Consider the following 25869-nt stretch of genomic DNA (forward strand, 5'->3'; position numbering starts at 1 on the left):
AATCCAACTGACCACATCTACCAAATGAAAACAATAACAAATGTTCCTAACCACTCAATTAGGAGTCACCTGTGTCACTCTAGCCTATCCCAGCTAAACTACTCCCTATACCGGGATGAAGGCTACACATATCTTCAGTCGCTTACCGATTTCATTGCGCACTCCACCGGAATCACGACTCGTGCCCCCCACCCTCTAGCCAAGCAGGTGACCCCCCCAGTTACCTATGTGGTAGAAAAAAGAGATCTGGTTAAGAGCATACACGAATGGTTAATTATTATATAAAACACAGCATGGATACATAAATACTAATAAACAACAACGCCACTTTACCTGATACCATCAGCCCCTATGTCAAACGTACACAGCAGACCGGCATTGAGCCCCCCATGTCACAAGGACATGAAAGACCGGAAATGAGCCCCCATGTCACATAGCAATGTCACAAGACAATATAGAATAAGCTGGAACGGGCTGTATGTGAAAACCAGCCCGTCCAGTAGCACCGGTCCCAGGCAGGTAAAGAAAATAACACAAGGCGTTGTTCCACCATAGGATCGAGGCCTCTGCCAAGAATCTTCGCAAACTGCATGCTACCATGTCCTCCCTCCTCACTCCCCCCCCACCCCCCCCTCCCTCATCTTTCTCTGCCGAAGACTTTGCGATCTTCTTTGAGGAAAAAGTGGAGAACATCCGCAGCTCCTTCTCCCAACCCCCACCCATTCCAAATGCTGAATCGAGAACCTCATCCTTCACTCTGTCATCTTTCTCTCCCATTACAGAAGCAGAGACCCTGACACTGGTAACGTCAAACCGTCCGACTACTTGCCAGCTGGACCAGCTACCCTCCCCACTCCTCCAGACCATAGCACCAGACATCCTCCCATTCCTAACTGCAACCATCAACTCCTCACTCAACTCGGGGGTGGTCCCCACCTCCCTAAAACAAGCCAGAGTCACGCCGCTCATAAAAAAACCAACCCTGAACCCTACTGTCATAGGCAACTACCGTCCTGTCTCTCTTCTCTCCTTCCTTTCTAAAACACTTGAACGTGCTGTATCCAACCAACTTACTACTTATCTCTTACAGAATGACCTCCTAGACCCTAATCAGTCAGGCTTCAGGACTGGTCACTCCACAGAGACAGCCCTCATTGCGGTCACAGAGGCACTTCACTTAGCAAAAGCGAAAGGCCTCTCCTCTGTCCTGATTCTCCTAGATCTATCTGCAGCCTTCGACACAGTCAACCACCAGATCCTCCTTGCGGCCCTCGCAGGAATGGGAGTGGCTGGCTCTGCGCTGACATGGCTGTCATCATACCTCAATGACCGCTCCTACCAAGTGTCATGGAGAGGGACCCTGTCGGCCACCCGCCCCCTGCGGACGGGTGTCCCCCAGGGCTCGGTTTTAGGACCCCTTCTCTTCTCCCTCTACACTAAATCACTGGGTAACATTATCACGTCTCATGGCTTCTCCTACCATTGTTATGCCGACGATACTCAACTCTTCCTCTCCTTCCCTCCCTCAGATATCCACGTCTCTGTGCGGATCTCGGCCTGTCTGTCCGACATCTCAGCCTGGATGACGTCCAACCACCTCAAACTGAACCTAAGCAAAACAGAATTGCTCCACCTGCCGGCCAAATCCTCCCCCCTAACCGACCTTTCAATCACAGTCGAGAATGCAGCTGTGACTGCGTCCCCGACCGCCAAGAACCTTGGTGTTGTCCTCGACGACCAGTTGAACTTCTCTGCTCACATCGCAGCGACGACCAGAACCTGCCGATTCCTCCTGAGCAACGTCAGAAGGATACGCCCCTTCCTGACAAAAGAAGCCACCCAACTCCTCGTCCAATCAACAGTCATCTCCCGCCTCGACTACTGCAATGCACTGCTCGCTGGCCTCCCGGCCACTGCCACTAAGCCTCTTCAACTCATTCAGAACGCAGCGGCCCGCCTGATCTCAAACCTACCGAAGTCGGCCCATGTCACCCCACTTCTTAGGGACCTGCACTGGCTCCCCATTGCTGCACGAATCCGCTTCAAGGCCCTCGACCTAGCATACCGTGCGGCAAAGGGAACCGCTCCCGCCTACCTCCGGTCAATGGTCTCTAACTACACACCCTCAAGACCCCTACGCTCTGCATCTTCTGGCCGCCTCAGACCTACTCCTATCCAAGCTCCGGGAGGGTCATCAAAGAGAAGTCGCCTATTCTCAGTCCTTGCCCCACAATGGTGGAATGAACTACCCACCCCAGTTAGGACAGCCGAATCACGTCCAATCTTTCGCCGTCGACTAAAGACGCACTTCTTCAACCATTATCTGAATTAAAAAAAAAAAAAAAAAAAAAAAAAAAAATCTAACCCTAACTAACCGTACTGTCATGCACTTGTCCTAATAAACTAACCTACACTGTAGCACTCAACACTTTGATGAACATTGTTGCTCAGCTGATAGAGTTGTGCCCTTCCTGATGGCTTGTCGTACAGAACTTGTAAGTCGCTTTGGATAAAAGCGTCAGCTAAATGACTAAATGTAAATGTAAATGTAAATGTGTTCCAAATAGTAAATGATATTTTATTATAGCGGGGATTTAAACCCACTGTTCCCAAAGAGTAAATTATATTTACTCTTGCAGGGTAGGACTTGAAACCTCCACTGATTTAACTAGGCAACAAACAACCCACAAACATGTAAACAAATAGGGAAAAGGTAATGGGAGAACAAACAGGCAATATCTAAATACCACCAAACACCACTAAGCAAAATATAATGTAAACACTGGGAACCACCCAGCCATAGAGCACTTACAGTATAAGGGAATACTAATTATATATATATATATATATAATACAATATGATATAATATAATATACAGTGTTCTACTTAGCACCAGAGCAACACAAATAGATATATATATATATACTCACTTCCAAGCAGGAAGGCAAATGGCTCTAAGGCCCACAACACAATACATATATATCCGGCTACTGGTAAGTCCACACACAGTGGTCAATCAATGGCAACCTCACGAAACTCTGATCAGAACTGACAGAGTGAGGCGCCCCGATGTTGTGTCATCTCCACTCTATTAACCACCCATCTCCACTGCTTGTTCCAAGGTGCACCAATCAGATGCACCCAATCCAATCAGGGAGATGAGTGGCATCTGTGAATAGAAACAGAAATTAGGAGATGACACAACACCACACATAACAGACAACACAAATTATATACTAACCTGATGTTCAGATGGTGTCATAAATACAGGAATAATGATAATGCCCAACCCACGTACCCAAGTACGTCACACAGAACAAACAAAACGATATCTTCAGTGTTCTCCACAACACACAATTTAGCTGAGGGTCAGTGCAAACAAAAACGATAATCTTCAGTGTCTCTTCTAAACACACACTTCAGCTGAGTCCAGTGCAAGCAAAATGATAATCTTCGGTGTCTCCTTTAACACACAATTTAGCTGAGTCTAGTGCAAGCAAAAATGGAACTCTTCAGTGTTCTTCAAAACACACAAAACAGAATAGTCCAAAAAGGGGTTTGGTTCCAACTCACCAAAGCGCAAAGCGTAAAGCGGGTAAACGAGGCGCAGCTCCAAACGGGGGGACAAGGTTTTCACCAGCGGCAATCCACAGATGTCCTGGAGGGAAAGTAGACGAGGCACAGCAACGGGGGGACACAGGCAGAAGCAGAAGTATTCAAAACGACCCGACATCGATTGAAGGAAGGTCCCAGTATAAGAAGCCTCTGGGGCGCTAATCACAAACTATGACAGGTGCGTGCTGGAATTGATACTTGCTCCAAAAGCGTGTGGCGGGGAATGCACCAATCAACACAGTACCTTAAAGGAGCGTGTGGCGGGGAACGAACCAATCCTCACAGTACCCCCCCCTCCACGGGAGCCACCCGGCGACCCACTCGGCCCCGGCCTGCCCGGATGGGACCGAAGGAAGCCGGTGATCAGGGGCACTGGAGAGGGGGACAGAGACAGAGGCCCGGAGAGGGGGACCGGAGACGGGGACAGAGGACCGGTGAGGGAGGCTGGAGACGGGGACAGGGACCCGGTGAGGGGGGCCGGAGAAAGGGACAGGGAACCGGCGAGGGAGGCCGGAGACGGAGACAGAGGCCCGGAGAGGGGGCTAGAGACAGGGACACAAAGGGAACCCCGGGGCGAAGGACTGGACGGCACCTGAAGACACTGGGCATGACAGGAGGGGCTCCACCCCCTGATGGTGCCGGAGGACCAGGCGATGTGGGGCTCATGCAGCGCAAGCCAGGGCCGACCCAGGACTACCGGGACAAGAGGGGATCTGGTAATGAAAAACTGGAGTCTCTCAACATGGTTACCAGCCACGGTGAGGAGGACAGGACAGGTGCGTTGAGTGATGTCAGCCAGGCGGCGATGATCCAGCGCGAAGACCTCCAAGGGCCTCTCGAGGTCCTCAAGTGGAATGTTGGCCCGGGTGGCAAACTCAACGTCCAGAAAAACTCCCATCAGCACCAGAGTCAATGAGTGCACCCACCGTCGCCCGCTGGTCCGCCCAGGCTAGGGTGACGCTTGTCAGACGGTTAGGTGGTGCACGGGTGGGGGAACAGGAAAAATGGCTCACCAGGATCTCCCGGGGTCCCGGCGAGCCTGGTCTTCTTGGCCGGGTAGGGCAATTGGAGACACGGTGTCCATCCCGGCCACAGTAGAGGCAAAGGCCGGACCTGAGCCTGGACTCCCGTTCGGCCGGGCTAAGGCGGGTGCGTCCCAGCTGCATGGGTTCCTCCTCGGTCACAGCCCGGGAGGTAAAAAAACCAACAGTCATGGAGGGGGCAGGACGGTCAGCAGAACGGTCCCGAGGACGGGGGGTCTGGGGAACGTCTGGGGGTCCTAGTCGTGCTCGCTCACGCCTTCTCTCCCAGAGGCGTCCGTCGATGCGGATAGCGAGGCTGATCAGGCCCTCGGGAGAATCGGGCTCCTATTGGGTCGCGAGCTGGTCCCTTACTGCGTCGTTGAGCCCCCTCAGGAAGGTGAGACGAAGCGCTTGATCGTTCCAACCGCTCTCCGTTGCGGCCAGTCTGAACTCCAGCGCGTAGTCTCTGACACTGCCACTGTCCTGCCGGAAGGTACCCAACCGAGCTCCTGGGTCCTGGCCACGAGCTGGGTGGTGGAAAACCCTTCGGAGCTCTGCCACGAAGTCTGGGTAGGAGAAACAAAAATCGGCCCTCATAGCCCAGGAAGCAGTGACCCACTGTGCTGCTCGGCCTGTGAGCAGGTTAGTCATGTAGGCTACTCGGGCTCCCTCTGACGAAAAACGGCTGGGTTGATGAAGGAAGACCAACTCACACTGCATGATGAATGTGGCACAATCCTCGAAGTTACCCTCGAACAGACGTGGTTCGGAGAGACGGGGCTCCCGAGGTGCGAGGTCTGCCGCGGGTGGTGATCTGGCTGAGACTCCTGGGACAGGTGGGGTTAAAAGCAGAGTGTTTAATGCTGTACTGAGAGCCTGTAGCTGGTGCAGAACAACAGCCTGCTGATACCCCTGGGTAGTCTGCTGGGTGGCCAGAGTGTCAATGGCATCCAGAATAAGCTGGACCTCAGCCCGGAGGTCCTGTAAAGCAGCCGCAGCCGCACCCAACTGTTGGGTGTGGTCGTTGACCAACTCGATCTGGACCACCAACGCTGCCCTGACCCTGTCTGTGTCGGCTGAGGTCGTCATGGTCGGGTCGTAATGTTAGGGTTTGAAACCGACCTCAAACGCACGGCACAGACAGGTAGTTCAGAGTTAGCCAAATACTAGGGCGTATTTATTTACAGAGTCAAAAAGGAGTCAAGTAACAATTTCATACATAACACAGAGGCAGTGCGGTTTCCTCCTCCCTTAGCTGAGTCCAGAACAAACAAAACGATATCTTCAGTGTTCTCCACAACACACAATTTAGCTGAGGGTCAGTGCAAACAAAAACGATAATCTTCAGTGTCTCTTCTAAACACACACTTCAGCTGAGTCCAGTGCAAGCAAAATGATAATCTTCAGTGTCTCCTTTAACACACAATTTAGCTGAGTCTAGTGCAAGCAAAAATGGAACTCTTCAGTGTTCTTCAAAACACACAAAACAGAATAGTCCAAAAAGGGGTTTGGTTCCAACTCACCAAAGCGCAAAGCGTAAAGCGGGTAAACGAGGCGCAGCTCCAAACGGGGGGACAAGGTTTTCACCAGCGGCAATCCACAGATGTCTTGGAGGGAAAGTAGACGAGGCACAGCAACGGGGGGACACAGGCAGTAGCAGAAGTATTCAAAACGACCCGACATCGATTGAAGGAAGGTCCCAGTATAAGAAGCCTCTGGGGCGCTAATCACAAACTATGACAGGTGCGTGCTGGAATTGATACTTGCTCCAAAAGCGTGTGGCGGGGAATGCACCAATCAACACAGTACCTTAAAGGAGCGTGTGGCGGGGAACGAACCAATCCTCACATGCACAGACACATCACATAATGTCTTGTGTTAATTTAGCTTGTGAGAAGCTTATATGACTGAATTAATTATTCACCCCTAACCCTAACTTCCACCTTTAATCTAACCTCAATTAGGAAATAATTCCAACCAAACCTAACTCATAACCCTAAAACAGCGCCTCCTTATAGCAAGGACTGATTGATTGAAAAGTTTATTAACAGATTGCAGAATGGGTACAGTACAGTACAGCTCAATACATACAATTGTTAAGGGGATGCAGACCAGAGAAAGACTTTCGTCTTGTTTACATCAGGGTCCCCCATTTTCAATTCATCATAACATATATGACATACATGACATACAGATAGACAGTACTGCTACATCTATACATTTATGACATATCAGATTTGCAAATACAGTACTGTTTGTGATACAAAAGTGTCCAGAAAAAGAGTGTATATACATTTGGCGTAGAAACTGTACATTGGAGGAGGTTGGGTGGGTGGGGTGGGGTTGGGTGGGTGGGTGAGGGCTGTACATTGGAGGTGGGGGGGGGGGGTTGGGTAGGACACACACACACATTTTACACTGTACATTGGAATACTGACAAAGCCTTACTTGGTCATTTACTGTACAACTAGGTTAGGACATTTGTAGGGGCCAGTTTCGAATTGCAGTTCAAAGACTTCCCCCAATGTCCTCACCTTTTGGTTCATATTTTAGGAATTGGAGCATAGTGGCCATTGGTCACCAAGTACCAGACAGTGATGCAGTGTGATGCTGTTAGTGATGCTGTTAGTGATGCTGTTAGTGATGCTGCTAGTGATACTGTTAGTGATGCTGCTAGTGCTGCTGCTAATGATGCTGCTAGTGATACTGTTAGTGATGCTGCTAGTGATGCTGCTAATGATGCTGTTAGTGATGCTGCTAGTGATACTGTTAGTGATGCTGCTAGTGATGCTGTTTATGATGCTGCTAGTGATGCTGCTAATGATGCTGCTAGTGATGCTGCTAGTGATACTGTTAGTGATGCTGCTAGTGATGCTGCTAATGATGCTGTTAGTGATGCTGCTAGTGATACTGTTAGTGATGCCGCTAGTGATGCTGTTAGTGATGCTGCTAGTGATACTGTTAGTGATGCTGTTAGTGATACTGTTAGTGATGCTGCTAGTGATACTGTTAGTGATACTGTTAGTGATACTGTTAGTGATGCTGCTAGTGATACTGTTAGTTATACTGTTAGTGATGCTGCTAGTGATACTGCTAGTGATACTGCTAGTGATACTGTTAGTGATGCTGTTAGTGATACTGTTAGTGATGCTGCTAGTGATGCTGTTAGTGATACTGATAGTGATACTGTTAGTGATGCTGCTAGTGATACTGCTAGTGATACTGTTAGTGATACTGCTAGTGATGCTGTTAGTGATACTGTTAGTGATACTGTTAGTGATACTGCTAGTGATACTGTTGGTGATACTGCTAGTGATACTGTTAGTGATACTGCTAGTGATACTGTTAGTGATACTGCTAGTGATGCTGCTAGTGATACTGTTAGTGATACTGCTAGTGATGCTGCTAGTGATGCTGTTAGTGATGCTGCTAGTGATGCTGTTAGTGATGCTGTTAGTGATGCTGTTAGTGATGCTGTTAGTGATACTGTTAGTGATACTGCTAGTGATGCTGTTAGTGATGCTGTTACTGATACTGTTAGTGATACTGCTAGTGATGCTGTTAGTGATGCTGTTAGTGATGCTGTTAGTGATACTGCTAGTGATACTGCTAGTGTGACTGTTAGTGATACTGTTAGTGATACTGTTAGTGATACTGTTAGTGATACTGCTAGTGATACTGCTAGTGATACTGTTAGTGATACTGTTAGTGATACTGTTAGTGATACTGCTAGTGATACTGCTAGTGATGCTGCTAGTGATGCTGCTAGTGATACTGCTAGTGATACTGTTAGTGATACTGTTAGTGATACTGCTAGTGATACTGCTAGTGTGACTGTTAGTGATACTATTAGTGATTACTGCTAGTGATACTGTTAGTGATACTGCTAGTGATACTGTTAGTGATACTATTAGTGATACTGCTAGTGATACTGCTAGTGATACTGTTAGTGATACTGCTAGTGATGCTGCTAGTAGGGTGACCAAATGTTCCGATTTGTGCGGGACAGTCCCACATTTCAATAAACTATTTAAAATATATGAATCATTATTATTTTTGTCCTCTCATTAATCCCCAACCGTGCACTAATGCACCGCAAGTACTGTACGTTACATCATAGCCTATAGTCTAACCAGCGCAAGCGCATATACTATACATAGCACCTGGCGCAAGCTGTTTATGTTATGAATAGGCCTACCAGTGTCATTCTATTTCATCGCATCTGATGCGTCTAATCACGGGACGACCGAACTCTTCCCACTCGCCGTGCGCTATTGGACTCCCGAGCTGAGACTACAATACAATGAAACGGCAGACGCAATCCACAGCCAGATCACGAGCAGGCTTCGTCAAAATGGTCTGGGCTTAGACCGCATATCCGCATATGTGGCGGATAATGCTAGTGTTAACTATATGGAAAACACAAATCTGTGTACAAAAAGCTTCACGACGACCACGACAGCATTGTGAAGGCAAACTGTCACATCATTCACAACTGCGCGCATCGTGCAGGCAGCAGGCTGAATGTCCACATTGAGGTAACTGAAGAGTGAAATTGAAGTCAAAGCGAATTTCTCTCTAACATGTCAAGATTTTTATAAATATGCTCTTGGTCAGAAGGCTCTACTTGAAGCTGCATGGTCGAGTAATAATATAGATTCCTCAAGCACTAAGTAACAAACTGTGCGTGCACGATGGTGCTCTCCATGGTGCTGAAACCTTGGAGGCGCATTTCTAGTGTTTGGAGGCACAATGCGAAGGCACATTTCTAGTGTTACAGCCATTTGCTTAGCCTACTGTTCCCCATAGGCCATTTTTTTAATAGTTGTTTCCTATTATTCACTGCTGTTTTAATTTGGTTATGTATATTTCACTTATGCAGGATAACACTATTTTTAGGCCTACTCATGCTACTCATGTTATTATATGCATCCTGTATATACCTGTGATATATTTACATTTAACATGTTAATTAAAGTAAAAAATAAATCAAATGTATATATGATAAGAAAGTATTAAAAGTATTATCATTTTAATAATTGTACAATTTTGTCAGATTATCATTGAATGAAGAATGTTAACTTTGTAGTGTTCTGGACCGGTTTAGAATAAAGGAAGCCAGTGTAGACAATCTATGCACTTCAGTATCACATTACAAGAGCGATCACAGGGTACATCTTAACTATAGCCATAGGACTCTGGAACCTCTAGGAGTCAGTACCATCGCTGTCGGTAGGTTATTTAACAGCATGTTGGATTGCATGGTATGGTCTTCTATATAATTATCAGTATAATAAGCAATTAAGACGCAACCATATTGTGTTTAATACATTAAATGCTTATATTTTGATCAAAATGATGAATACATTATGTAAACATAATTCTTGCATACGTATTCATTACTGTCCCGCAATTTCAACAAATGTCCCGCAAAATTGACATGCTGTCCTGCATTTGGATCATACGGATTTGGTCACCCTAGCTACTAGTGATACTGCTAGTGATACTGCTAGCCCCTTTAGTCATTGCTCTATACTAATGTTGATATTACTGCTAGGAATTCACACTTCATTGCTTAATAGAATTCCTAATGAGATTAATAAAAGCCTGGGTGTAAACATGGCATGCGGGTCATCCTGCTCCAAAATACCATCTGGATCCAAAGTCAGTACAAAAGGGACAGCGATGGTTCTGTAAACTAAACTACATGGGAGAATAGTTTTGGAGGTGACTTTCAGGAGAACAGTGAATGTTCCCAAAATCTGATGTTTTTGTTTTCAATGTAATTTGAAGATGTCATTCATACTTATTTTCTTGAGAGAACGTTATACATGAATAAATGGAAAGCTTCTATGTTACATTAGAACCCTGGTCCACGTTTAACTCACTCCAGTGACTGGCTGGTTCTTCAGGTACCTCATGTCAGGGCTGATATTGGAAAGACACTTTATGGTATGGTTGTATTATTATAATTTTTTTACATATTTGTATGGTTGTATATATTTTTTTTTACATATTTGTATGTTTTTTTTAACATAATTTGTATGTTTGTATTTTTCCTCAGTATAATCTCAGCATCAGTGTAAAATGAGGGCCAGAGAATTTTAAACAAAGGTTGATAAATATAATTGACATACTTTTCCATCACCGTCTGTGTTTGTCACTATCTCTGTGTTTGTCTCTGTCTCTGTGTTTGTCTCTGTCTCTGTGTTTGTCTCTGTGTTTGTCTCTGTCTCTGTGTTTGTCTCTGTCTAGGCATCACAGTGTTGCTGTCACTGACGGTCTTCATGTTGCTGGTAGCAGAAATCATGCCTGCCACCTCTGACTCTGTCCCTTTAATAGGTAAGATATTCACCTCTGTTTGCTGTTGTCTACCTGTTAGATAAGTGACCAAACCTGCTGGCAGTGTTACCTGATGAAACTTGACATTAATGGATGAAAGGAGCACAGGAAGTCCTGAAATACATAATAGTCATCATAGTCCACCAATCCATACCCCTGACGGACTCACTCAAATACCTCAGTACCCACATTAACAATAACCTAAAATGGGACACCAACATCACCTCCATCACGAAAAAGGCCCAGCAGTGTAGTACAGGTTCAAACGCCACCTGCTGGTCCAATTATATACTGCCATAATTCAAAGCATACTCACCTCATCAATCATAGTCTGGTACGGTTCTGCACAAAAACACTCCATTCACAAACTTCAGCGCATCATCAACAAGGCCTGTAAAATTATAGGTTGTGACCTTCCCTACCTGGACTCCATCTTCACCTCCCGCACAACCACCCGTGCCAGAAAAGTTGCAAAGGACCCCTCACACCCAGCACACATTTCAGCCCCTGTCCTCAGGTAGGCGCTTCAAGTCCATCCTCGCAAAAAACACCCGCTTCAAGGACAGTTTCTTCCCAACCGCCATGTTGAATTTAGAGGTTGTATGTAGGGTTGTAACTAACTGTAACTGTACTCTACTGCTTCCATGACTGCATATATATCTGTGTCCACTGGAGGGCGCTATAGGTGGAGCTTCTACTGTTTACGCCAGGTTGGGAGTATTTAAGCCTTTGATCCCTCCCCCTCTATCTTCTTACCACATCTGAGGAGAGGAGTGCCCATGTGCTGTGCTGCTGTGAATCACTATGAATGAATAAACAAGCCAAAGGCTAAAGATGGAATTCATGCCTCCTACATATATTATTGTCGCCCCATAGCCAATTCTGTCAACAGGTTATGGGTCCAGATCTCGCAGGGGCGAAATAATAAGGGTAGCTAGCTTAGCTGAAGTGTAGGCCAGATTAGCACCAGGAGTACCGCGTGGCTAGATACTAGGCCAACGGAGCTTAAGCTAGACCTACCACCTACCACCAAGAAGGAGGATGGCGACCAAGGGAAGGAGCAAATGGCTCTCATTTAATGGAAAGGCGGAGGGATATGAGCTCTGGGAAGAGCGCATGCTATGTTGCATGCACGGCGTGGGACTCAAGGCGGTGATCTTGGCGGCCCCCGCGGGACCACTGACGGCGGAGGAACAAGCCCAAGACGACAAGCTTAATGTGGACGCATACTGTGAGTTGGCGCCGCTGCTCGACGATACAAGCTTGGGGCTAATATTCCGCGACACGAAGGACAAAGGCCGAGAAAGCCTGGGAGTGTTGAGGGAGCATTACATCGGACGGGGAAGGCCCAGAGTAGTGTCCCTCTCAGGTCCTAGAACCAGCGCTTTGGGGAGATCTTTTATTTTTAGAGCATTAACTCTGTGGAATGGCCTGCCTCGGAACCTCTGCTGCATTTACAGTAGATTCACTTTTAAAAAGAATCTTAAATTGTTTTTAAATTGTTTTTAACACTGTAAAGTAATTTTTAGTTTTTGTTTTACACTAATGTAATTTTAGCTATATTAATTGTTACAGTAGGTTCATTATGCATTGTGTGTACTGACTTTTAATCATTTTAGTTTTTTGCAATAGTGATTGTTTTTGTATGTATTTTTTGTGTGTGGACCCCAGGATGACTAGCTGGTTGCTATCGCACCAGCTAATGGGGATCCCTAATAAAATCAAATCAAATCAAATCTACGTAACGTTAACAGCTCTGAAGAAGGGGCACACAGAGACAATGACAGAATACATCATCTGAGCTGAGCAGATCATGACGGCGCTCAAGAGTGCAGGAGAGGCACCAGGCGAGGGGCTAATGATGGCGATGGTGATGAGAGGACTACCGGAGTTGTACAGGCCGTTCGTGCTACTGGTTACCCACGGTTCAACGGACATGACATTGGGGCAGTTCAAAGCCAAGCTGCGGAACTTTGAGGCCTCAGAGGATATCCACCCAAACGCCGCGGAAGCGGGGGGGATAGCACTGAAAGCCCGAGCGACACCGAGGGAGAAAGCCAGGCCCACGACGGAGCTTACGTGTTGGCAATGCGGAGAGAATGGGCATCGGAGGGATAACTGCAACAAGACGGTCTGGTGCAACTTCTGCAGTTCATCGGGGCACACAGACAAAGAGTGCCGAAAGAAACGAGACCAGAGCGCCCGATACGCACATGGGCAAGATGTCGGCCATAGACGAGGCGGTGCCCATGGACAAGATGGCGGCGACGGACGAGGTCAAGGCTACGGACAAGATGGTGGCGATGGACGAGATCGCGGCCATGGCCAAGATGGCGACTGTGGACGAGATGGCGACTACACACAAGATGGCGGCGACGGTGATTGTGAGACGAGTCGAGATGACGCCCAGGGAGCGGCAGGACGAGATGACTTCATTTTCGGGGCGCGGACTACGGGCGTCACCCGGCCAACGCAGCACCGGCAGTTCCCGAGGAGGGGACTGATCGTGGACACAGGTGCGTCATCCCACATCATCAACAACAGGAACAGTTTCAACAACTTCGACAAATCCTTTGAGCCGGAGGGACACAGCATGGAGCTGGCAGACGGGAGACGCACAGGTATGCCTTATAGACAGTAAGGGACGCCGGTGTACAGTGACATTAAAGGACGCTCTATATATACCCTCGTTCCCACAAGAACTATTCTCAGTAAAATCTGCTACTGCTAACGGCACCGAAGTGTTCTTCAGTGAAGGTAAAGATGTTCTTGTAGAACGAGATGGTATGCGGTTTAACATCGACGTATATGGGAGAATGTATTACCTACAAACGGAGTGCAATAATAATGACAAATGTAATGTGACTGTCAGTCATGACATCCAGACGTGGCATGAAATTATGGGTCATTGTAATCACGAGGATTTACTAAAGCTGCAAGCAGTGACAGACGGTATGCACATTAAGGGTGAAAAGCATAGACCTGACAAAGAATGTGAAGTTTGCATAAGGGGGAAGTTTACTCAAACAAGGAACAGGGACCCCACGGAGAAGGTAAAGAGACCACTGGAGCTAGTTAACACTGACCTAGCCGGTCCAGTAAGGAACGAGTCCATAGGTGGCTTTAACTATGTACAGTCCTTTACAGATGTGGGTACAGGCGTAGTGTTTGTCTATTTCCTTAAAGCAAAGAGTTATGCACTCCAAGCCACGGAGAAGTTCCTTGCCGATGTAGCCCCCTATGGGGACGTAAAATGTTTGAGGTCAGACAACGGGGCCGAGTTTACAAACAGAGTTCCAATCACTGCTGAGAAAGAACAGGATCAGACACGAGACGTCATGTCCCTACTCTCCACATCAGAACGGGGTAGCAGAGAGGGAATGGCGCACTCTTTTTGATATGGCCAGGTGTAAGCTAGACGATAGTAACATACCGAAGAGCCTGTGGAATTATGCGGTACAAGAAGCCGCTTACACCAGAAACAGGTGTTTTAATAAACACACGGGCACCACCCCATATACAGCAATGACAGGGAAAAGATGTAATCTAGCCAGAATGCACAAATTCGGATCAGTGTGCTATGCTTACCAGCAGGACAGAGGCAAGCTTGAGTCTAGATGTGAAAAAGGACTCTTTGTAGGACACGACAGAGGGAACCCAGCACTCCTAGTCTACTATCCCGGTAAAGGGAAGGTGCAAAAGCACAGACTAGTGAAATTAGTCACCAAGACAACGTGCGAAATCGAGACACAGACAGAGGAGCCATGGCTGGACTCCGGGGTAAGGTATGGAGGGACAGAGACACCACAGCCTAGTGCAGACAGCCAGCCACCCCCAGAGGGTGATGACGAGGAGCACCCAAGGGTGACGTCAAGTGCCCCAAGCAGTGGGAGGTATCCCTCAAGGGAACACAAACCCCGAAAATATCTGATAGATTATGCCCGGAGAGGAAGTGACGAGGATGACAGTACACTCGCCAGTATTGATTACTGCTACAGAGTGGTGTGTGGCGTGCCTCAGTCTTTTAAGGAAGCCATAGTGTCCCCCGAGTCGAGTAAGTGGGAGAGAGCGATGGACGAGGAGATGAGGTCCTTAGAGGACAACCACACCTTTACCCTCACAAAATTGCCAGAGGGCAGACAGACAGTGGGAGGGAAATGGGTGTACTCAATCAAGGAAGGGATCGAAGGCCACGAAAAGTACAAAGCGAGATTTGTAGCTAAGGGTTTCAGTCAGAGGGAGGGGATAGACTATGGTGAAACATTCTCCCCCACTGCCAACCTGACCAGTGTAAGGGTAGTGGTTCAGAAAGCAGCTGAGGACAATCTGATTTTACATCAGATGGATGTGAAGACAGCCTATCTGCACGCACCCATAGATAGGGAGATATATATGGAACAACCTGAAGGTTACGAAAAGAAAGGGGAAAAGCTAGTGTGCAAGCTAGAAAAATCTATTTACGGCCTGAAACAGTAAATTGGAACGAGATGCTTCACACATGCCTCATTGAGGATCACTTCCTACAGAATCCAGTAGACCCCTGTGTTTACTCAAGGGAGTCAAAAGAGTCAGGAAAAGTGATAATCGTCATTTGGGTGGATGATTTGATCATTGCAGCAGACAAAACTAGAAACCTAGAGGTATGCTCTCCACCAGATTAAAAATGAAAGACAAGACCTTGGCAGGTTAAAGCATTTCCTAGGCATGGACTTTGAGCAGTCGGCCAATTGTGTAACAGTATCCCAGAAGAGATATGTGGCAAAGATCCTGAAACATTTTGACATGCAGGAATGTAGAACAAGGGAAACACCATGTGATCAGAAACTTGATTACCAGGAGGATGCTCAGAAACTGACAGATGTAAAAATGTACAGGGAAGCCGTGGGTAGCCTCATCTATTTAACAATATGTACCCGCCCTGACCTATGTTTTGTAGTGAGTAAGTTGTCACAGCATTTTGCTGATCCCACAGAGGAACACTGGATTACGGTAAAACATGTTTTTCGTTATCTCAAAGGTACAGCAGATAAACAACTTTGTTTCAGAAATAGCAGCGAAGGCTTAGGGCTTAAAGCCTACAGTGATATAGACTGGGCTGCTGACATCACAGATAGGAGTACTACAGGATACTGTGTTAGTTTGAACACAAACAGCTCACTGGTTTCATGGAAAACAAAGAAGCAGCCCACAGTGGCACTGTCAACTTGTGAAGCCGAATACATGGCTCTGGCCATGACAATACAGGAGTGTATTTATCTAGAACAACTGCTCGGAGGAATGGATAACTATGTATATAAGAAGACTGTTGTTTATGAGGACAACCAGGGAACTATTGCCATTGCGAGAAACCCTGTGTGCCGACAGAGGTGTAAGCATGTGGATATAAAGTACCATTTCATCAGATCTGTCATCAGAGAAGAAAGGATGACACTGGTTTATTGTCCAACAGACGACATGGTAGCAGACGCTATGACGAAGCCTGCTTCCAAATTGAAACTGAGGAGATTTGCAGAGGTCATGTTTGGTGTGTAAATATTGACTGCCATACTCTTTTTGATGTTCCAAGACTGTGTTATTTTCTTTGTAAATTGTTTTGAAGAGTTCATACAGTGTGCTAAGCAACCCTAAGTGGGAGTGTTGAATTTAGAGGTTGTATGTAGGGTTGTAACTAACTGTAACTGTACTCTACTGCTTCCATGACTGCATATATATCTGTGTCCACTGGAGGGCGCTATAGGTGGAGCTTCTACTGTTTACGCCAGGTTGGGAGTATTTAAGCCTTTGTTCCCTCCCCCTCTATCTTCTTACCACATCTGCCTCTCACGGAGAGGAGTGCCCATGTGCTGTGCTGCTGTGAATCACTATGAATGAATAAACAAGCCAAAGGCTAAAGATGGAATCCATGCCTCCTAGATATATTATTGTCGCCCCATAGCCAATTCTGTCAACACGCCACTCGGACCCTGAACTCCCTTGGCCCCCCTTTCCCCCTCCCCCTTACACTAACCAAGCACCTGATGGACTAGACTCTTCCGTGTGTTATGTTGTGCTGTGTCGTGCTGTGCTGTATTTATTGTGTCATGTTGTGCTGTATTATGTATCTATTGCTGGGAAGGGGAGGTAAATGTATCCATGTTCCAGTTTTATGTACTGTATATCCAGAGCTTCAATACACTCTGTACCGATCACAAATACCACCAACCTGGTTGTGTGGCAATAAAGGTATCTTGTATCTTGTATCTTGTATCCTCTGTATTTATATTTCCACTATGAAGGTCTTCTTCATCATAATACTTTTAATGGTATTTGTTTTGTATATGCAAGGACATTTACCTATACTTGAACGGTTGTAATGAGTTCTTGACTAGGCTTAAGTCATACTGTGGGGAATGACTTGTCTGGGAATATAAATATTGTTTTCAAGGGCTTAATTATACAGTTTAGCGCTGCATGCTCTGCTTATTAATGCTGCCCCAAATCCCAACGTTAATACAAGAGGGAAAGACAAGCCATCCAGAACAAATACACAAACCTGCCCGGGAAACATTTCCATGGTTGATTAGGCAATGGGATTACCTGCCAATCACCTCTGATGGGCAGGTGGTTGTGTTTGTTCATACGATAACAGACTTTATAAGATGTGGAGGGACATTGCTTTGTTATCAACACCACTACACTGTGTGGTTGTAAGAAAATGCACTGAGGTGAATATGAATATGAGAACAAATAAAAACATAAATAATATGTAATAAGAGATGAAAGGGATACAGACTCAGGTTTAAGCACGAGAGATGCAGTGTGTACATCCTCTAAACCAGGGGTAGGCAACCCTAGGCACGCGTGCCTGCGGCACGCAGGGGCATTTTCATAGGCACAGGGGGCAGCATAAAAAAAAATTAAAAATATATAATTTTTTTTTTTTTTTTTTTTTTGCTTTGAACTACTATAGTGAAATAGTTTGCACTGTTGTCGCATTTATCTTGTTGAAATCCTCCCACAGGTTCTTTTTACTACCATATATTTAATTGAGACCCTTTATTTGTTTATTATTTCAATTTAGCTGGAAATACATTGCTACATCATTCAGTAACATTTGCAGAGCCTTATAACAAAAACATTATTACGGTCACCATTGTGACCAGTGGGATTAATCAACAAATTTGATTATTTATTTTTCTATTTCATTGAACATTGCACATGTTAAAAGCAATTTTTTTACTCAAAATGTGAGTATTACCAAGTCAACTTGTGTTCTTAAAACAATGACAATAAACATAGTTTTATTAGGTTGAAATAATGTGGTTGTGTACTTATTTTCCTGTTAACTTATTATGGATTGAAAACTGAAAACCTTAATGCACAGTAACTGAACTCAATATTTTTAAGTTCTGGTAACTTATTATTATTTATTTTTTTACAGTGTAGTCTTGCGATCAATCAAAACTTATTTACACGATATACCTCACATTCACCCTCCATTCACATCCTGGTGTTCTCCTGGTGTTCTCCATTAGGCCTGTAGGTAGAGCTATGACAGCACACGTACAGTACACACACCGATGGTGTGTGATGTGTCCAAAAATGAATGGGCAAATGTGAGTGAAATGGTCACACTGTATGCAGCTGTTTGTCTGCATTGCATCCCCCCCCCAACTCAGATTTAGGGTTGATACAACCATCATAATAATATTGTTAATAATAACAATAACAATAATGATGTAATAATGTAAAAATTATCATTAAAAATACCTGATTACGAGAAAAAAAATTACGATGCATGGAATATTGTTGAGGCACACTAGTTACAACTATATTTCAAACAGGCACTCCATGTCAAAAAGGTTGCTGACCCCTGCTCTAAACCAATGAAATATGAGAATAATGTTGAGAATGGTTGGGAAGTGTCAGTGAAAACAAGCCCCAGGTTAGTTGTTGTTCATATTGGTTCAGTGTGGAGTTTTTTTTCTTCTGTCAGAGACAAATAGACTTGGTTGGAACTGATCAATTACCCAGGAAGCAACAGTGTGGCAGGGATGTGATGAGGTTCACACTGACTGACTGACTGACTGACTGACTGACTGACTGACTGACTGACTGACTGACTGACTGACTGACTGACTGACTGACTGACTGACTGACTGACTGACTGACTGACTGACTGACTGACTGACTGACTGACTGACTGACTGACTGACTGACTGACTGACTGACGAGTTGCCTGACTGACTCTCTGTCTGTTTGTCTGGATAACAACACCTCAGGCAGGACATGGCTAAAATCGTTCAATCTCCAGTTCAACACACACACACACACAGAGAGAGAGCGAGAGAGAGAGGGGTGATACTGACATAGGAAAAAGAGAGGAGCAGGAACTATGTACAGATATGTTGATCTACATCACTCGGCAGCCCAGTGGAGAAAAAAGCCATTAAACTCTACTTTATTGCAACTGACACATCTCTAGCACACTCTATTACTAGCACAGTCTCCATGGAGCAAAAGTGATAAATGAAGCTAGAATTATAAGTTGTTCACACAGAGTTCATTCTGTCACTCATTAATCCCTATTCATCGTTTGAAGTTCTCAATGAATAAAATTGGTCATATAAATCCCTTTCACTCTGTGCTAATTTACCGCCATCCTGGCAGAAATAGTTTATTCCTAGCGGAGTTTGGTGATTTCTTAGCGTCCATCATTCGCTTAGACAGAATTGTATTGATTTTAATATCCATGTAAATAAGAGCTCAGATAACTTTGCCGTCGACTTTCTAAATGTTACGACTTGTTTAATTTCATCCAATATGTCGCTGGTCCGACTCACAACAAAGGCAACACCCATGATCTTGTGTTCACAATTGGGTTAAAAGTCAGTAATGTCTGCACGGAGGAGTTGACGGTGACCGATCACAAATGTGTTTAACTTGTCCTTTGATAACGGTTTTGTACCAGAGAAGTGTGTAAAAAAAAATCCTGCATCGTAAATAGCCTGGCTGTAGAAAAGTTTGCTGCTAGTTTTAACAGTGATGGTTTGGTGTCCCCTGAGGATGACGTGGATTGTTTGGTTCATGTCTTCAATACTCTCCCGTCTGTACCCGTTTGTTCAAATAACGACTGTAACGGTTTTCTTTAGTTTTTTGTTAACAGAGTTGCTGATGTAAGGGCAAACATCACCCCCTCCCTCCTCCTTCTCTGTCCAGTTACCCAATCGTCCCTGAGCAGTTTTTCGCCTGTCTCCCTGACAGACCAAATACACACAGTGAGCTCAATGAAATCCTCCACAAGCCCCATAGATATTTTACCCACAGCCATGCTCAAGGAGGTTTTCAGTTCTGCTGGCCCTAGTTTAGTAACCATCATCAACTAGACAAGTCACTAGTCTCAGGCTCTTTCCCAGTTTATGTTAAGGAGGCGGTCGTACAGCCCCTTCTCAAAAAGCCTAATTTAGACCCCTCCCTACCAAATAACTACAGACCCATATCCAAGCTGCCCTTTATCTCGAAGGTGTTGTAGAAAGTTGTGGCAAACCAGCTCACCACCTATCTAACTACTCACAAAATCTCACACAAATTCCAATCAGGTTTCCGCAAAAAACACTCCACTGAAACTGCCCTCCTCAGAGTCTCAAATGACATCATGATGTCCTCTGACTCCGGAGAATGTTCTGTCCTGGTCCTGCTGGATCTCAGTGCAGCGTTCGACACGGTAGAACACGGTATCCTGTTAGACAGGCTCAGGGAGTGGGTGGGCCTCACTGGGAGCGCCATAAATTGGTTTGCCTCCTACCTTAATTAAGGAGAGAAGTTTCACCGTAGCTGTTGGCTCTTTTAAATGCTACATGCTCCCCCTAGGCCTTCTCATAAGCACATTTAAGGGCATCTCCTACCACTGCTATGCAGATGACATCCAAATATATTTCTCCTTCAAGCCTGAACATTTGGAGAAATTAAACATCCTGAAGGGTCTGTCTGCCATCGGAAATTGGAACGGTAGCAATTTTCTTCAATTAAACGCGGCAAAAACAGAGGTACTTAGATCTCCATCTGTCTAAATAAGAAATCCGTGGATCAACTTCAGTTGGTCCAAAATGCTGCTGCCAGGCTACTCACTAGGTCCAAAAAATGATGCCACATCACCCCCATCCTTGCTTCCCTGCCGTTTCTTTCTGTTTATGTCTTTATTCAATTATGTTGTTTTAGCTAATTTTTATGTTTTATTCTTCTCTTCACATGTTTCTTCTTATTGTATTACTGATGTTCTATAAAGAAATGCTGTAAAGCACTCTGTGCACTCGTGTCGAGAAGGGCGCTATATAAATACAGTTTGACTTACTTTACTTAGAAATATATGAGACGAACTTCAAGGCAGCGGCATATTGAGCACATACAACGACATGATGACCTTCAACCTACTAGACAGAGGATGTATCATGTACAGGTAAGCTTGTTTTTATTGGTTAATTTTACAGCAGGCGTTTTTTTGTCACAGCCATAAATGTAATCATGAAACCACACAGTACATCAAAACACTGATTTGAGAACAGCAGTACTAGGTTTTGGGGATAACAGGAGATCCCCACAAGGTTTTTGTTTTTTGGAGGCCAGAGCGGCAGGCTGTTGCCACGATGGACTGACACATTCGAGGGAGTAGTTCGAGTTCAAGTTTGTTTATTAAATATCACAATAAAAAACAGATACTTTATGGTGAAATGCTTGGTTCTGTATGAGCCCCTGAGAGTGTGCTTCATACAGTAAAAAGAAGTAAGTAAGAAAGTAAGTAAAAAGTAAGTAAAAAAAAGAAAAATGAATATACATAATATAAAATATACAGTACAATATACAATCTAAAGTACAACCTAGGTACAGTCTAAGTACAGTGAGTAAAAAATGAGTAAACAGTGAGGTGCAATGCAGAAAATGAGGTACAAAACTTTGAGGTAAGGTGCAATTGCAAATGAGGTATGAATGTAGTGCAAATCTCTTCAATAATAGATACATATAATGTAGTGTTAAAGTGTCTAAAGTGAGTGTTAAGGTTAAGGTGAGTGTTTGTTTAAAAGTGAGTGTGTGCATGTGGATGTGTGTGCAATGAGTGTAGATGATGGGTTGTTACATGGAGTCATTGTAATAGGCCTGGGGATAGAAGCTCCTTCATGTACCATCATGTGCCACTTGTCATCCTAGGTGATTCTGCCTATAACCATTACTCCCCTGCATGTTATGAAGCCACTCTCAGCAGGCAGAGCAGTAACAGCTGAACAGATTGACTTTAATCACCGGTTCAGTCAGGCAATTTTACATTTGTAAGAAAAAACCTTATTGTTGAGGTACAGTGACAATTATAAATTTATAATTTTTTGTTTCTTGTTTCAAGAATGTTAATTTACAGCATTAGAAACATTAAAACAGGGGAGCTCCAGTAGCTCACCACGTACCGCGAGTGCTATTTCAGCGCTGTGGACAACCGTGCTCGCGCGGATCTGGGGCTGAGCGCGTTCGAATCCCGGACGGCAGCCGTGCCTTTCCCAGAGTGTCTTTCCCCCCCATCTGAACCCTTTCAGCCTGCTTCTGTCGGTCGAACTTGACCAAGTATGAATGCGAAGAAAAAAGCGATAAACGCTAAAAGAACCAGGTGACTGGTCAAAGTTTAAAAAAAAATAAACATTAAAACAATTCTTTATTGAGATGATGTTTCAAACCCCAAGCCTTTCTCAGTGTCGACAAATAAAGTGTAAGGCTCAAATGTCCCTTCTCTTGTTAGCTTGCCCTGTCATTTTACAAAGTATTGTAAACTCCTTACAACAATTAACAAAATAAAATGTTGTACATATTGTAGTAGGATAACATTATGAGGTACAGTAGGTCGGTGTGTGATTGTTTACAAGTTGAAATGGTTGTTGCCTCCACTCGGCCAATCAGGGCTCATCTGTCCATTCCTGCTTTTACTCTGTGGATTTTTTCTTTTTTTTTTGCTGACCTCTGTATCAGTGGATGTGTTCTGAACAGCATCTAAGGCTGGTTCTGGATCAGTGATGTGTTCTGAACAGCATCTGTAAGACCACATGGTTCTGGATCAGTGGATGTGTTCTGAGCAGCATCTAAGGCTGGTCCTGGTCAGTGTTCTGAGCAGCATTCAAGACATCTAATACACTGGAATAAATTGATACAGGACTTCCCTTGTCCCGTATATTGATGATATATTAACATTTTCTGTGATAAGGAGAGAGGAGACGAGAGGAGAGGAGAGAAAAGGAGAGAGGAGGAGGAGAGAAGGGAAGGTGAGAGTGGAGTGGAGAGGACAGAAGAGGATAGGAGAGGAATGGAAAGGAGAGGAAATGAGAGAAGAGGAGAGTAGAGTGGAGAGGAGGGGAGGGGAGAGGAGGAGAGAAGAGGGGAGTGGAGTGCAGAGGAGATGAGGGGAGATGAGGAGAGAAGAGAAGAGGAGAGGGGAGTGTAGATGATAGGAGGGGAGAGAAGTAGAGAAGAGGAGGATAGAAGAGGAGGATAGAAGAGGAGAGTGGAGTGGAGATAAGAGGAGATGATGGGAGAGGAGGGGGGAGAAGAGGGGAGTGGAGATGACAGGAGAGGAGATGAGCAGAAAGAAGAGGAGAGGGGAGTGGAGATGACAGGAGAGGAGAGGGTATTGCTGCTGTTGTTTCAGGACCATAGACAGCGCTTTGGTCTATGTGTACAATATTATCACACATAGTAGCTTTCGGCTGGCCATGTGCCTCCAGGAAACAAAAGGTATCAAGATGGATCTTCCAAATATTGTTAATTTCACAGATATGTGTTTCCTTGCATATTCCTACCAAATGACTGCATTTGCTGTAGCATTGCTGATTTTGAGTTCTGAGCAGCATCTAAGGCTGGTTCTGGATCAGTGATGTGTTCTGAACAGCATCTAAGGCTGGTTCTGGATCAGTGAAGTGTTCTGAGCAGCATCTAAGGCTGCTTTAAGGCTTCACTGAACATTTCACTGAACTAAAAAAGGCAACATGCCACTTCTGAACTTACTCCTTTGCTTTGTTAATGGACATAATTAATGTCTATTGCAAAAACAACCTCAACCTGGTTATACTGTAGCTACTGTAGCACAGACGTTTTTTTAGTTGTCCTTTACTTTACTTTTACTTGCTATGAACTAGGGCTGTCCCCGACTAAGGATTTGGATAGTCGACTTTGATTGGCCGAAATGTGCCGATAGTCGACTGGTAGTCGACTACCCCCCTGAATGCAAAAAAAATTATTCTGGGGGTGCTTAATGTCTGAAGGAGTCGACTGAAGGCTTCTTTTCCTCTGCAAAAGCATGCAATTGGTCCACTGATACATCTTGATATTTGTCTAGTGTGTTTATTAGACAGGTGAAATCCTCTTTCAGTGCCTCTGTGCCCGTTTTCTTAGGCAGTTAGCCTCGCTGGCATGTTAGCGTTAGCCACGCTTCTAGACCTCTTTGCTTTTGGAAAGAATAAAAAAAAAAAATATATATATATATATATAATAATGTTTTATTTTTTTGCATTCGACTAAGAGGTTGGCAGTCGACTACGGCTCCTTTCGATCGATTAGTCGACTATTCGACTAATCAGGGTCAGCCCTACTATGAACCCTGGTTACTGTAGCCTTGATGAGCTCACTATCAACTGTGTGATTCACTCTCAATGACGTATCTGCAGCACTTACTGTAGTCTGGATGTCAGACATGCACTCAGCATTTCCATCCGAGTCAACCTCTCCAGAGTAGCTGTTGGTGGGAAACGAGGACGGAGTCCATGCGGCCAGGATCTCTTCATAGAACTGGAAAATGTCCATTGGACAAACTGTTGGTGTTCTCTAGGGTTTTATCCAGGTTGTCTAACCAGAGGAATGTGTCTTTCCCTTCTCCTTCACTTTTGCAAAGGACTTCTCACACCTTTATGTAACCTACTGTTAATCATAATCATAATCAACTTTATTTATATGAGCACATTTAGAACAGTTGTGTCTGTACCAAAGTGCTTCAACATAGAGCAAAGAAAAAATACAATATATATACTAAATATAAAAGTGCAAAAAGTGCAAGTACAAATAAGTGCAGGGGTTCAGATAGAAAGAAAAAACAAAAGAAGAATAAAAGAAAGAAAAGTGCAGTAAAATACAAAAATAAGGCATAAAATGACTAAAAGTAACGACCTAGGAGGCAGGCTCATCTCTGGTCAAAGGCCAGGGAGAAGATATGAGTCTTACCAGTGGAGTGAGGCCAGGACTGGGGTGATGTGCTCACGTTTTTTAGTGCTGGTGAGTAGTCGGGCCGCCGCATTTTGAACGAGCTGTAGGCGGCAGAGTAAATAATAAATAATAATGCAGGACCTGTTGCAGAGGTCTTTATTCGGCATGCAACGACACTCAATGTTTTAGCGGTACACATATCGGTTAGTTTTTAGCACACACACCGGAACACACACGCATGCATTGTCTCTTTAGAATCGCCGATGCGATTTGTCTCTGCGATTAACCCATCCCGTCGTCCATCCCCCCCAAGGGCAGCCGGGAGCAGACAGGCATCAACGTGGGGACCAATCCAAGTGCTCCTGTCCGTCTTCGTCAAGGACGCCACAGCGTTAGCGATCTGTTGTTGTGCATGTTTTTCCATTGGGTTTATCTTATCGGGGGGGAAACCCTTGCGAGCACGGGGAGAACATGCAAACTCCACACAGAAAGGCCTGGGATCATGGAAACCTGGTCCCCAAGCGGGAATCGAACCCTGCACCTTCTTGCTGTGAGGCGACAGTGTTAACCACTACACCACCGTGCCGCCTCTATGATGCCTGTGAAGTGATGCCTGATCAATGCCAGTATAAAGAGCATTGCAGTAATCCAGCCGAGTTGTGATTACTCTGGAGAGGGTGATCC

At 45.1% G+C, this 25869-nt stretch overlaps 1 protein-coding gene across 1 annotated transcript in view; it reads left to right on the forward strand.

Annotated features, from left to right (window-relative positions):
• LOC311231656 (neuronal acetylcholine receptor subunit alpha-7-like) overlaps positions 1-25869 on the forward strand; it is a gene marked incomplete at its 3' end in the record, with an annotated part of 481793 nt that overhangs the window by 453269 nt on the left and 2655 nt on the right. Inside the window, exon 8 of the mRNA XM_084318284.1 lies at positions 10894-10980. Coding sequence (XP_084174410.1) covers positions 10894-10980 — 87 coding nt within the window. The remainder of the gene's footprint in view (positions 1-10893; positions 10981-25869) is intronic.

The sequence above is a fragment of the Notolepis coatsorum genome, assembly GCF_963971535.1.
Source record: "Notolepis coatsorum genome assembly, chromosome: 7".
Taxonomy (NCBI): Eukaryota; Metazoa; Chordata; class Actinopteri; order Aulopiformes; family Paralepididae; genus Notolepis; species Notolepis coatsorum.